Source organism: Scardinius erythrophthalmus, assembly GCF_964197995.2.
Source record: "Scardinius erythrophthalmus genome assembly, chromosome: 21".
Lineage (NCBI taxonomy): Eukaryota > Metazoa > Chordata > Actinopteri > Cypriniformes > Leuciscidae > Scardinius > Scardinius erythrophthalmus.
Genome location: NC_138241.1, coordinates 5037137 through 5052308, shown reverse-complemented (window position 1 = coordinate 5052308; position 15172 = coordinate 5037137). Strand labels below are relative to the sequence as shown.

Below are 15172 nucleotides of genomic sequence, written 5' to 3'. Positions count from 1 at the left end.
TATAGTATTAAATTAAAAGCAGTGATGAACCATATCAATGCAATTGTTTAAAGGGGCTATATATAAGAATGTTCATGTAATAATCACTTTTTTTTTTTTAATGCCAATGTGTGAACAGCTTGTAATGAAACTTGAGTTGTCTATCAAAGCCTTCAGACTGATTTTCATGTGAAGTACTCACGAGGTTTTGGTGGGAAAATCAAAAGCATATGACATTTACACGCGCTCCCGAGGGCCTCTCTTCTCTTCAATGACACATTAAATTAATGCTTACAATGTTCTGGATAATGCCGAAAGAGCTTCTGTACTGTAGTGTTAATGTGTCATGAAAAGAAAAGGGTTTCATTTAAACATATAGCCAGATCTATATAGTCTATAGTCTCACATATACTTTATAATCAATCTATCATAACATTGTAATTTGAATTATCTGTTGACATGATGGGAACACAGAGTGTGCTTGATACATCCGTTTATGTCTCGCTTGGTGGAAAAACAAATGAGGCAATAATAAGCATGATGTAATGTTTTGTTCCTCCGCGTTTCTTAGAAGTGTCACTTGTTTGAAAAGCTACATTGTTTTAATACTGACAGGCTCGTGATGAATGTAGTTATTAAATTGATAGAATCTTTCTTGTAGTGTTGTGACTCAGAGTGTTGTGATGTTGTGCACTGATGTGTGTGTGTGTGTGTGTGTGTGCAGGTGTTTGGCCGGAGGGCTCAGACGGGACAGATATCAATGCCCTGGTGCGATCTCACAACAGGAAGGTGATCGCTCTGGCTGATGACTTCTGTAAAGTGCATCTTTTCCAGTATCCCTGCTCAAGACCAAAGGTCTGTCACATCACACCATCTTCACTACCATAGTTCAAAGCAGTTTATCCCTATGGCATGCGGAGAGATAATCACAGAAGCACACACATGGTTTGTCAGATCTATGCGCTAGGGCATGATATAATCTCACAGTTTTGTAGCATTTATAACTCCTAACTTTATAAAACTGGCTGTGAGGAATGATTTCTGCAAAATGTACATCTGTATGCAAGCTCCAGGGATTGTATTTCAATTAAATACATACTATTGTCATGTGCCAGTGTTTATCCCTCCGTGTGCAAATGTTCGCATGCGTGCCATGGGTTGCCGACCCATGATTTTTGAGAGTATCTCTACCTTTACATTTTAGAACATTGTGTATTATTATTTTTAAATATCTGAATCCAAGCCACACCTAGGGGTGTGATCAGTAAATCAGTTTGATGCATGATTCATTGGTTTTTGTTTCAGTGTGTATCAATAAACTTAACGTCAAATTGATTCAGCAACCTTTTTAAGTTGATACGGTTTTAAGTTCTTTAAGACTTTGCCGATGTATCTTAAAGTTGGCATGAAAATCTATTTTCTAAATGTATGTCATTAATATTATATTGAACAATTCCTTTGTTCCTTTGATTAATTTTTAATCAAAATGTCATAGCTGGATCTTCCAGTGAAATGACAGACTTCTCTCTGGTGACGTGTGCCAGATTTATCCAATCATTTAGTGCGCTTAAACTCCGACTGCAAGCTCACATTCAGATCTGCATCCATCCAATCAACAACCGATGGATAGAAGCAAGTCTCGCCCTACATTTTTTCTTATTCAATAATCGCTCGCTATTATCACAATTCAGAAGAAAGTAGCTTTACTACTTCAATTTCATTGAGACTAATAATATTTGGGGAGGTGGTGAATTTGTCCAGGATGCCGGGGTTAAACCCCTACTCTTTTTCCAAAGGACATCCTGGGATTTTGAAATGACCACAGAGAGTCAGGAGCTGTAAGTCTTAGCGCTCAATTCCGATTTATTGCTCAGATCCGATTTGTTTTATTATATTTTGTGGCTGTTCAAACTGCTGTTATACAGAAGTAAACGTGGAGGTCTTATGCATTTATAAGGTGATGTGCCGTGGAAGCCAGTGAATTTATGCGCAGGCAATAAGGAGGATGAAGATAAGGAGAAAGAGAATGAGGTTTTTCTCATATAGTTTTCCCTTGTTTTGCATGTATAGAGCAGCCACCGCAATACTTATGAGCATAACAGCTCACCGTCCCTCCACTGACTAACTACACAACTATCTGCCATATTAACTGAGTGACCAAAGAACTAGAGCCTCGTAAGATCTTTGGAGTGACTCCCGTTAGCACAGAACATAGACTGTAATTAAAGATGGGTGAGGCACCTTCACTCTCTTCCATTGTAGTAAGTGAAGCCGGTGTAGTGACAAATTGGGTCCCCCCTGAAAACGGGTCTCCTTTAGGACCCCAAGCGATCCCATTGGTTCAGATTGCTTTTAATAGGTACTCTCTTTAGCGCCTGATTACAATTTCTATAAAATCATGTTATGATAAATGCTGTTTCAATTACGTTATAATGTCCATTTATGTCTGTGTTAGTTAGCTTATATACTAGCATAGCATACAGATAAGCGATTAGCCTGTTAGCTTAGTTTATAAACACATTTGCGCTTTACCCTACATATATTTTGATATGTCAGTGTGAAATAAACAGTAATGGAAATGTAGAAATTAAAGGGGTGGTTTGGGATTTTTGACATCGGACCTCATTTTTAAGTCAGCCTGGTTGTTATTCATCAGTGGAGACATTTTAAAAAAAAAAAAATCCAGTCCTTATATTTGGATAGTTAGCCGATGCTAGGCTAGCGCGAGTCAAGGGTAGATGTTAGCCAGCCATTAAAAACCGTTTTACCCACTCCACAGTGCACCAAACGCAAATCAATTATAACACTAGACTATCGATGCAAATGTCCGTTGAGAGAATAATGTTAGAAATCAAACTTACCTTTCATCACATTGCATTAGTTATAATTTGTTCCCTGTAATCATAAGCCTTGTCTACAGCAGCAGCGGAGTGATATTGATTACCTAGGCAACCGAGTGAGCCGGTACACACATGTACTGCACACACTGTAGTGCGCTTCTTTTCTGTGTTTACTTTTTGCCGCATTACTAACTGGAGCAAGGTAAAATTCCGCAGCTGCTGAGAAACTAGTTCCTTTGGGATCATTGAGATGAAAGGTAAGTTTGATTTCTAACATTATTCTCTCAACGGACATTTGCATCGATAGTCTAGTGTTATAATTGATTTGCGTTTGGTGCACTGTGGAGTGGGTAAAACGGTTTTTAATGGCTGGCTAACATCTACCCTTGACTCGCGCTAGCCTAGCATCGGCTAACTATCCAAATATAAGGACTGGATAATTTTTTTTAAAAAATGTCTCCACTGATGAATAACAACCAGGCTGACTTAAAAATGAGGTCCGATGTCAAAAATCCCGAACCACCCCTTTAAAGTTAGCCTAAAGCTCCAATCTCCTCCTCCCGAAGATCCAGAAAAAAGTCAGTTGGCGAGTGACTGACTTCTTCACTCAGAGAAGCTGTCAATCACAGCTGTCAATCATGACATCACAACCCCGTTTTTAGCATCAAATAACTAACTAAAACCAAACTTATTTAAAGAACGAACAGTTGAACTGACATCAAAAATTACAGAAAACATCTTTGGAAAAAATTATTTGATGTGTAATTTGATTGTTTAGTTTGTTTCACGTCACATTACGTTACATGGAGAGGGCGGGGTTTATGACCTATACTGCAAACAGCCACCTGGGGGCGATGGAGATGCTTTGGCTTTACTTTTCAGGACTTGTGTGGCACACATGGCACAGAACTGTGACAAATGTAGTGATGTGAAAGTCGCATGAACTCCGATAGGACTGAGGTCGCATTGCAAAACATCATACCTGTATCTGTCCTAGGACCACATATGGAAGTGGCCCAAATCAGAATAAAAAAGATCAGATTCCATGTGCTGTTTACACTATTTTGGAAAAAATATCTGATTCGCATATGAGAAAACAAATCGGATTTGAATCTTCTTCTTCCTGCAGTCTGAACGTAGTTGGTTGAACTTCCTAAGGCCAGGGCGATTATGTCATTGATTTATCTGAAATTTGATCGGTTTTGTTATTTAATTGCAGGCCCCAAGCCACAAGTACAGCGCCCACAGCAGTCACGTGACAAACGTGAGCTTCATGCACAACGACAATCACCTGATTTCAACGGGCGGCAAGGACACGAGCATCATGCAGTGGCGTCTGGTGGAAAAGACCTCTTCCCTGGTGCACAGCGACTCCAGCTTGGGCCTGGGCGATTCCCTGCTGCACAACTCCACCCCTCGCCCTGTGGCGTCGGTACCCAGCGTCCCCCACACTCCTACTGAGCCCGTACCGGTGCCAGCCTCGCTACCCATCAGCACCCAGCCTGACACCAACACTCCCCCTCCTACGCCCCCCGAACCCCTGCACACGGCCACTCCTAATGGACAGCAGGATGGCTCGGCTGAAACCCCGCCCCCTTCAGATGAGGCCACGCCCCTCTCTGACAGCACCCTGAGCCCTAAGGACAGCCTCGAGCCTAGCGACGATACGGCCACGCCCAGTGACGAGGGCATGCCCTTTAACCCCCCCTTATAAAGCGGCCCGACCCCTTCTCTCGCCTGCTCAAATTCCTGTCGGATTACAAAAGCAGAGTCTTCTCAGTTTTTATCCTTTCGAGATTTTCTTTTCATTTCGTGTCTTAGTTTGTTGTTACTTTGACGGTTTGTTCAGTGGATGTGGTCGTGGAGGCATTGGTCCGACTTGGATGGTGAGGGATTAGGAATGTTTAGTTAAAAACCTTTGAAAAGATTTAGCACACCTACAGGTTTACACTGACACACACACACTAACACACGAACACTAATACACATATGCATACATCAGTAACTGTGATATATGGGAAAAAAAGAGGGAAAGCGATTTACCAGTTTTAGATCCAAACAAAGTGCAGGGTTCATATACACAGACTAACACAAAAATACAACACACAAATGGACACATGCTTTCATTTATTGGCATATACAGCAATACTCTTATTGATTTTCCTCACTTAAAGGGATGGTTCCCTAAAAAATAACAATTTTTTTTTATTTACTCATCCTCATATTGTTCCAAACCTGTGTGACTTTCTGTCTCTTGTGGAACACAAAAGAGGTCGTTTTAAAGATGTTTCGAAAATACCGTGAAAGTCAGTTGAGTCCAAATCAACAATGGACCCCTTTGACTTTCATTCTTCAAAATATCTTCTTCTTTTGCGTTCTGCAGAAGGCAAGTCATACAGGTTTGGAACGAAATGAGGGTGGGTGAATGACCTAACCATTTTAACGAGGTCACATGATGCTCATTTGTATTCTCTCGCTCTCTGTGAACATTGGTGGAGGACTGCATGTGAAGCTGATTTGCATGCTTGCATAGCATCTTTCCCTGAGCCAAAAACTACTGGACATGTATATCTGGTGACGCAGGGGGCAGGGGCCCCGGCTCATTGGTCGGACTCAAGGACCTGAGCGATTCAGGCCATAGTCCACGGACACATTGAATTTCAACTCGGCATGATTGTCATCGCCTCTTTACAGAAGAATAGCCATAAACAGCAGTGCACTTCATTCAAAGATAACACATCTCACACACAAGCCTGACCAGCCTCAAGATGGGGTCAGCATGGCGATAACCTGCCTGTTTTATAAATCCCCCCAGTTTCAGTCTAAAGATGCCGTACCACCGTCACATCTGCCTCAGATCTCCTCTGTGGATTCACACCATCCGTTTTAATCCTTCATCCAAATGACTCTCTTCTCACTGAGACTCAATTGTTTTTAGGTTTCATTTTGGGACTGTTTTTCTTGTCATGTTGTTCATTGGACTGAGATGTTCTTGTTTTTTATCATATGAGAGAAACGAAAGATTAAACGAGTCTTAAATGTGCGTGCGTGAGTGTGTATGTGCACGCGAGTCGCCGCTTATTTCATTCCCTCTCTCCCTCACATTTTCTCAGGATCACTCTTTTTGGAGAGAGTCTAAAAGAGAAAGTCAAAGGAAAAACGAATGTTTCCCTCCACTCCTTTTTGTAATAGCACCAGAAAGTACCATGATAATACCGTTTTTGTTGTTGGTGGTGGTATTATTATGGTATTATTTGTACCATAGGGCTAATTCAGGTAAATTGGGCCATTTTTTTTTACACTGACAGGACGGAATATCATGGTATTTTTTGAGTATGGTGTCTTTATATTTATATATATATACATATATAAATAAAGAAAAGAAACTTGAGTTCTCTTGCAAAACATTTGCATTCAATGGTAAAAATATTGCGTTCACCAGAGAAACTTTGCGTTTGGACGCAAAAGCACTAAAATAAAGTTGGTCCTCCCACCTCATGTGATTTCACACAAGTATTGGCGAGTGCACACAAAAATGATCTGGGGAAAACAATACTTTTGCGAGAGAAATCAAATTATTATTATTTTTACCATGTCCCTGGGGGTTACTCAAAAAATACCATGGTGTTACCATATGATACCAACACTGTTCCATGATACTGCCACAGTACTTTTTTATAAGAGGATGCTCCCAAGCCTTTTTGTGTTTCCCTCAACAATGCATGGAAATATGGATGGAGAAAGAAGCTCAACTAAATAATCAATAAACGAGCTATGAATTTTACATGCTTCAGTATCATGAGATGAAAAATAATCCAAATCAGAGAAACACGAGTGCAGCTGCTAAGATTCCTCCGGTGCTGCTTTATGAACGAGAACCTAAATCATCAATACTATGACATGACACAGCTTTCAAACCAGTTTTACGAGGGAAGCGTTGCAGGGTTTTGAAATGCTTTGTATGTGCAATCTCTGTGTACAAAGGCATGGTTTACACTCTCAGATTTCAGGATGTGTTGCTGTATTGGCGTATGGGATTGAGAAACCTGGTACAAATACACTTTTACAGTCATTTGGGTTTCCTTCCCTTTATTGTGAAAGAATGACAATCTTCTGTGATGTGTATAATATAATACACATCAGCATTCAGATACTCCGTATTGAGGGATGTCAAGACTCAACTGCCTCACATTCATACAGTATGTGTCTGATCCAGGTGATTTTTAAGTGCATGAAATGGATGTAATAGTCGATTAGGTGGCTTTAGATGGGTAGAGGAGTGTGGTGTTTGTGTGTTTTGCAACTTTTGCGCTGTAGATGGTGTTTAGTTGAATGCCCCTCAGCTGGTCTGCAGTTAACTTTTTATACCTTTTTTATGTACGCTTTATGGACTACTCTTGTTTTTTTTAAGCAAGTGGGAAGGTTTTCACTGAGATTGCCTTAGTTAGATTTTCCATGGACTTCCATGTTGTTTTTAAAGTTTTTTGTCTTGTCCTGTACAGTGGGACACTTAAGCCACACTTAACATGTATGGATTTCAAAGCATTAGGCCTAGTTAGGGAAGTGTCAAGTAAATACAAGTGTCATTTACTTTATAGAAACATGGTACATGCACACTTTTCAAGCAAGACATTTCGCAAAAAAGACATTTGAATGAGTTCAAAATGAAGACAAAAGTACTGTGACACATTTTGGATGTCAAACGTTAGTGGATCATTTTGATAGTTCATGTGATTCTGTGGTTCCTCTGATAGGACACCAGTGTGAACTTGAAATGAAAGTGCCGAGTCGACTTAATACATGCACTAAAACCACCAGCTGATTAAAAGTCATTGACAAATGGCTCAGAAAAGCGTTTGATCATTATCATTCATATTATTGTATCTAATGTAATGGCATTCAGACCTCTTTTAGTGTGACTTAAGTATCAAAATACTTTTGGGGCCACTTGCCTGAACGTCTGGCCTCTTAAATCTTCAGCACAGCATTGATATCAGAAGGGCAACTCTCAGAATCTTTACACAGGTTGCAGGCTCTATGTCGCTCTTTCACAGATCTCCGTTGTCATCTTTGTTGTTGCATTCAGGGCTGGCTTTATTGTGTATATATTGGTGTACCTGTATGTATATAACTATTTTGTGGGGAGGACGGTGCTCTGAAATGCTTCATGTCATTTAGTGATTTAGGAGCTTGTTTTCATCCACAAGAAAAGCGAGGGATTGTTGGCCTTGTGGTGTGAGTTCAGATGCGTTGGAGACTCCAGGGCTTTTCTGTAGACCTGTCACTTCCAAGAACATACTCGTTTATCTGAAAGCGGTTAGCCGAACGGAGCGTTGCATTCACAAATGTTGTTTGAATGTTGCTGATGATCTGCCTTGTTGTTTGATGTTGAAAAGTGAATGGTGTGTTGGAAGTAGTAATGGTGAAGGTTTGAGGTATTTTTAGAGAGTATTCAAAAACACAAGGGAAGCTACGCAGAAACCATTGATATCAATGTATTGGCCTTCACCGTTGAGGAGACTGTTGTTTTTGTTTTTATATCTGCTAATATCCAAGAGCTAATTTCCAAAACATGCACGGGGAGAGAGAGGAAATGCAAACGTCCGGGTCTAGATTCCCAGCTGGTGATTGTATTTACGCTTGGAGGAAATGTTGGGCTTGAGTACAGCTCTGGACTTCCAAATGCTTTACTGTTTGCAGGGTGTTTGATTATGTACTCATCGAATAATGGTGCGGAGAAAAAGCTAAACTTTTTTTGATGAGAAGAATGACCGTTATGAAAACCACAATGATGATCCTGATTATGCAAATGATTCAATGATGTTAACAAAATATGGAAAGGCAACTTTTTTTTTTTTCTTGTGACAAAGTTTGAGCCAATCTGTCTCTTATGCATTCCTGCCAATGGGCAGAAAATACTGAAGAATTTAGAAAATAAAGAAACATTTTAAAAACAGTTGTTGTGTTTTTCTTCTGGAGATGCCTTCAGTCATTTATCCATTTATTTCAGCAACTTTCATTTTTTTATTTTTTTCAATAACCACGCATAAACATTATTCTCTTAAAAATACAAACATCTACATACATGTTGCTCACATATTATGGTAGCCCTGTTTGTGCTATATATAGTGAATTTACACCTTTGCCATTAACATGTTTATAAATAACTGAAAAAAGCACGAATGTCAGGGCATGTCAGAACATCTCAAGGGCCCCAAAACACCTTAGACCCCAGAGGGTTAAAGATCTTTCATTAATATTTTACACCTAAATAAAAAAAAATACTTTTGACAAATGTTCAGTCATGACCAGCTGAATATTACTCACTTTATCTCTTTAACTTTCTCTATAATTCAACACTTTGGTTATGTAATAAATTAGTCATGTGCGACATGATCTGATCATGAACGCATTATAGTCCTTCACGTCTATTGCGATCTCAGAACTCTGGCCAGTTAATACTAGAATATCAAAATCGACTGCTGGTGCACAGATCCTTTTCCTATTTAGCACCAAAACTCTGGAACAGTCTTCCTATCATTGTTTGAGAAGCAGACGCACTCTGTCAGTTTAAATTTAGACTAAAATGGTCGGTACTGGGGGGGTCCGACCCCCCTAGATGAGACTTGGACCCTCCCAAAAGGGATGAAAATAATAGTTTGGGGGGTTACTGAAAAAAATTAATAAAATATAATGTTAGCCTATCCAAAATTGTATGTATTTAAATGCAGTATTACCATCACATACCAACAATTCAGGAAATAATCGAATGAAATACGATTTTCAAACCAATTGGGCTGTACATTTCTCTGGTAGGTTCAGGCTGTGTTCTTTGCTATGGTTCTTTGATATCACTTCACTAGCTGTCAAAATGTATTTTTCGCTGACACACCTGCGCATGCGGGTACGGGCACAGCTTGTGTGTCAGCAAAAAATTAAGAGTAAGTGGCTGAATCAACTTTAATCCTGACTGTCATTTATATCATCATGCGTTGTGCTTTGTGGTAAATGTTATGAGCAGCTCGTCACATAGGCGTCACTAGGCCCTTTTTAGGGGAGCTTCAGGTTACCGCAGTCAGCTGGATCTGGTCTGTATCCAGATCAGATGGTGGACCTGCACCTGGACACGCCCAAAACGCAGCCCTGCAGAGACCGTGTCTACTACACAATCCCCTTGTGAATGTCAGCAGAGACCGTGTCTACTACACAATCCCCTTGTGAATGTCAGCAGAGACCTGTGTTTACTACACAATCCCCCTGTGAAGGCTTTGTCGACACGACAGTCATCGGCACAGATCCTCACTAAGACCACAAGAACCAAACAGGTTTTCCGCACAGACCCTTTGGCCAGCTCCGGCTCCATACCTCTTCAAGCAAAAGGAACTTTTAAATGCTACCGATTCCAGTCTGACTTCTGACCCGTAATGCTGTCTGAATCATAATACACTGTTCATTCGTTGGACAGAGGAGAACTGAGCGACTGAGTCTGGTTTCTCCCAAGTATTTTTTTCTCCATTCTGTCACCTGATGGAGTTTGGGTTCCTTGCCACTGTCAACTCTGGCTTGCTTAGTGGGGACACTTAATATTTAACAGGATTATTGATCTGACTGTACTGACGCTGTTGTATGAGAACTGATCTGAGCTGGACAATGACATAATGTTTTGCAAAACTGCTTTATAGATGAAATGAACTAATTTAATAATTGATGATCTTTACAACGGAACTGAATCAACACTAACGTCAGCTGAACAACAGCCGAAAGGTGTCATTTTTCCTGTCATCACTGTAAAGCTGCTTTCAAACAATATGTATTGTAAAAGAGATATATGAATAAATGTGACTTGACTGCGATTCGGGACACAACCACTGGTAAACTTCACTGTTTAATAGGCATTACTGTTTGGTTGTGTAACATAAAAACATTTTGGGTTACATTGCTAGAAAAAATATTATGTATGCAATAATTATAACACATTATAATCACACACTGTGATTATTAATTCAAATGTTCATGACAAGAATATGAAAAATGCCCTTGAGGCTAATGGAATTGTACTTTGTGCCCTTTGAGATTTTCAGTTGAGTAGCTCTTACTAAAATCTATGCTACATTTTGTTAGAATACACAGCTAATTTTGAATGGCTGTCAATGCAAAAAGATGGTATTTGCTGCCAGATGGTGTAGTAACATCTACCAAAAGGGGCGAACAGAGTCCGAGTCATTCCAGCAAAACCTTGACTCCTCAGTTGTGTGAGCCAGCGAAAAAATTAAGAAAACACACACATAAAAAAAGAGCTTGACCCTGTAAACTTTGAAGTTTGGACCAGTAAACAAGCAACATTGCAGACCTTGAATGATGTTTATGTTCTTTAGTGATTGCTTCAGTCTGTTAGAGAGAGAGGTTATGTTGTGTGCATTTCTTCCTGACTCAGAAAAACTGCCTGTTCTCTGCTGTACTAATAAACCTTGATTTATTTGTTGACTAATATCATTTCTTCACACTGTATTATAAGCATGCATGTTAACAAGACGATTTCTATCTACATTAAAGAACACGAAATCACAGTCTGATTGTCACAATTTTTTTTTTTTTGGTGTTACAAAATAGTGTGAGGATCAAGCATTGCACCGGCTTTCATAACAGCATTCCCAGCCTTTCCTTTGACAGAAGTCCGTGCTGACGCAGCCCTTCTCTCCAGTCGCTGTGAAAGAGAAGATTTGACACATATCAAATGTTTATCATGGTATTATCTTCCTTTTTCTAGATGATGGGTTTGAAACATCTACAGTATGAGACCAAGGGCAATTGTGATGTGCTAATCAGATGCATTTTTATTTTTTCAACTGTTCAAAGTTTAGATGACTTTAAAATGGAATTCACACCAGGTTGTTAGCTGTGCCCTTCTTACAACTTTGATGTTTCCAACAGAAGTCACATTGTGATGAAATCGTTCCAGTGATCTTTGAAATCTGGATTTGATCTGATTGCACTGATTGTGTAATGTGGAATCGTGCAGTTTGCGCACTCGTTTACCTCTGGTGTAGCAGGCCTGAGGAACTTTACTTTTGCAGTACAGGACCATGTTCCTCACCATCAGGAAATCCTCCCCATAGCACTCGATGGAATAATCCGCTGCACCACAAACAAACAAGCGGACCTTTAGTTTGTTGTCAGAACAGTACAGTTATGTCAGGACGGTTTCAGACATTTACAATGTTACTGCATTCAAATACCTAAGAAACACTGTACCTGTTAACTGTCATCCTGCTTTTTGAACATAGATGTGAAAATGTACTAGCTGACCTTAAATGGTTGTAATTTATGAATGCTTTGGAATACAAACCTAAGGTTGGTCTCAATTTAAAGAAGCACTCAGCAGATTATTGCTAAAATCGAAATGTTTGGGGGGGAAACGAAAGTGTAAAAAAAAGTTATAGAAGTTTAAGTTTACTTTAAGGCTAATGTACTAATCATTACTACTATGAACTAATCATCATCATCGTCATTTTTTTTTTTTTTTTTATCAAACCTGTATGTCTAACTAGGTTGAGTTCCAAATTTGAAGTTGATATCACAAAAATGGAGGTTCCTATGAGAATCTGTTTTGGCGTTGTACCACAAATGGCCACCAGGTGAAATTCCATTGAAATTCCATTCCATTGCCACAAATAACACAATTTCTGAAACCTTTCTCCTTTTTCTGAAAACATTAAACACAACCTCAAACCTCATCTTCAAGCACTATTTACAAAACCTCTGACTCCTCTCGCAAAATGAAGCTTTCGCCTCAAGACAAGTTTTACCCATGTTCAAAATCAAACACTGCTCTCAAATCATAAACAAAGTGATCAAAATGATATACACTATCAAGCAGTCAGTAAACAATACACAGTAAAAATAGAAAACACATTGTTCGAAACATATAGTTCTCAGGGAGAAGTCAATTTTTAATCTCAAAACAAATTTCATATTTTTCCGTCATTGTCTTTTGATGAACGGAAACATGTTCTATCATAGTAGCTCAAAATTGATCAGAAATGGCTACTTTGCTTTGCTCTTTGCAATTTTTTTTTGTTCTTCCTCCTCCTTATTTTTACAGTACTGTACCCTGCATCTCACAAACTTGTCCTTTGTCTCTGTGATGCTGTAATTCTTGTTCTTTGTTCAAAATCTATTGAGCAGTCAGTGCTGTTAACAAATGGAAGGCACAATGTTCAGGGCAATACAATTTGTTCATTGTACAGAATACAGCCAACAATGCACTGTATTACAATACTAAAAGGGACAAAAATCAAAGGAGTAAAGATGTGATCAATGTGCTTCTTCTTGTCTTTGGGCTGGGTCAGGCCAGGCCAGAGCACTTTGGCGACATCACAAGCAATATTGTCCCTCCTCCTTTCTTGCCCTTCTCCTCCTCCTCCTCCTCCTCCTCTTCCTCCTTGTCGCCCACCTCGTGTACTCTCACATTGTTTCTTCTATCCATTCTCAGACTTTCTCCTTCCCACCTTCAACAACCTGTTTGCTTCCTGAACTGGCTTATATTGGTTGTGTCACATCTTTTGAAACAGTTCAAACAGTTGTGTTCAATCAATGACGTGTGTTCTCTATTTGTATTTGATTGTTGCCTCTTGTGTTTACCAGTATGGATGACATGTGCATTAGGGTGCAGAATGTGTTTTTGAGAATGAGAATGTGTTTAGAGTTTTGCTGAAAAGTCTAAGTGAGATCTGCAAATTGTGTTTTACCATGTGAAATGGTTTAAGGGATTGACAACAGACTGCACAATTAGCTAAATGAGTTCAGGCAACTGAGAACTTTGTTCAGCCAATGGGTTTTAGTGTTTTAGCAATTGAGAAAAACTGTAATACATTTATCACTTCTATCACAAAACAGTCACCAAATATGGAACCTCGAGTCTCATACCTTTCCAACGATATGTTTAGTCAAAATAAGAAAAAGTTTTGATTCTAAAATAATGCAGTACATTTTGTAATACGAAACATGACACCAGAGTAGCTAAGAGGGTTTAAAGTGCTGTCTCCATGTTGGCACAAAGTCCAATTTCAAAACAGTTTGTACAGGATTGTATTTTGAGCGTTTAGACTTTAAAATGATCATTTATGATGATCTCTAAGTTTCTAGGCCAAGTTTCCTGAAAAGCATAAAAAGTCTTACGCACCCCAAACTTTTGTATAGTATTATTTATTTTAAATGATGACATTAACACAATTATATATATATATATATATATATATATAGTTATCACCTTAACCGTTACATTTTAACTCTTAATAGTCACACTTTACATGTTGCTGTGTACACTTAAACACTGAGTAAAACTAATGATTAATACAAACGATAAATACTTAATAATAAATTCTCTCTCTCTCTCTCTCTCTCTCTCTCTCTCTCTCTCTCTCTCTCTCTCTCTCTCTCTCTCTCTCTCTCTCTCTCTCTCTCTCTCTCTCCCCTCTCCCAATGCCAATTTAGTGTCTCCAATTCACCAAACCTGTTCGTCTTTGGATTGTGTGGGTATACCTATTGTAGTTAATTGCCAAATATTTCAATTAAACTTAACACAGTAATATAAAGTGAGTGTGCAAGAGAAAAAACAGCTGATGCTGTAGAAATCCACGTAATTTAATCTATTTTCAGCTAGTTCAACAACAAAGTACAATACCTTCAGCAGAAAGTAAATGATCTGGTGTGATCTGGTCAAACAAGAAATGCAAGCGGTTCCTGACTCACCCATGCAGAGAGGCAGCAACAGGAACAGGACGAACCAGGCCTTCATTGTGGATCTGTGTTTTGGTGATGCAGTGTCACTGTTGTCCAACTGTCTGTTGGAATCTGAGCTTTTGCACTTTTATAGCGTTTTTTTGGATACGCAAACGTGACGTGTTTCAAACACACCCATACACAGTGTGCAAAGTGTAAACGGGATACTGTGTAAACTGCAGGGATAAGCTACTTCTAGAAACAAATAGTGATGAAATGTGTTTTCAATGGATGTGGTCAGATTTTTTTTTCCTCACGATTTCACAATTAGGAAACAGCAACTATATTAAATGTCTTTAACTTCTATATACTAATATTTAGGTAGCACTTTATTTTACAGTTCTGTTCCACATATACATTTACTTATTATAGCAATTAAAATAACTGGGTAATACTAACCTTGAACCTACACCTAAACCTAACCTTAATCCATGTATTTACTTTATATTAACCAATACTTTCTTAGGTAAGTACACAGTAAGGACATGTACTCTAAAATAAAGTGTAACTAATATTTAAATGAATAATTTTGCAATGCAATGCACTGATTGTGTACATATATGTTTTTATAT

At 38.9% G+C, this 15172-nt stretch overlaps 2 protein-coding genes across 5 annotated transcripts in view; one reads left to right on the top strand and one right to left on the bottom strand.

Annotated features, from left to right (window-relative positions):
* Positions 1–8775, top strand: part of eml4 (EMAP like 4) — a 121720-nt gene extending 112945 nt beyond the window's left edge. For all 4 annotated transcript variants that reach the window (XM_081351538.1, XM_081351536.1, XM_081351537.1 and 1 more), the window contains 2 exons: positions 704–834; positions 4039–8775. In XM_081351538.1, coding sequence (XP_081207664.1) covers positions 704–834; positions 4039–4533 — 626 coding nt within the window. In that variant the 3' untranslated portion in view covers positions 4534–8775. The remainder of the gene's footprint in view (positions 1–703; positions 835–4038) is intronic.
* Positions 8776–8792: 17 nt separating this feature from the next.
* LOC308682067 (uncharacterized protein) lies at positions 8793–14773 on the bottom strand. Its single transcript, XM_081351534.1, has 3 exons — positions 14571–14773; positions 11856–11954; positions 8793–11523 (listed from the first exon to the last, which is right to left on the bottom strand). The coding sequence occupies exons 1-3, from the start codon at positions 14614–14616 to the stop codon at positions 11438–11440; spliced, it is 231 nt and encodes a 76-aa protein (XP_081207660.1). The 5' UTR covers positions 14617–14773; the 3' UTR covers positions 8793–11437.
* Between the last annotated feature and the right edge of the window lie 399 nt (positions 14774–15172).

Bases quoted from the DNA above. Each gene is read 5' to 3' on its own strand.
- LOC308682067 (XM_081351534.1), bottom strand. From the start codon at position 14,616: ATGAAGGCCTGGTTCGTCCTGTTCCTGTTGCTGCCTCTCTGCATGG. The intron at 11,955-14,570 runs GTGAGTCAGGAA...TTTGTGGTGCAG, and splicing joins GTTGCTGCCTCTCTGCATGG to CGGATTATTCCATCGAGTGC. The intron at 11,524-11,855 runs GTAAACGAGTGC...TCTCTTTCACAG, and splicing joins TCAGGCCTGCTACACCAGAG to CGACTGGAGAGAAGGGCTGC.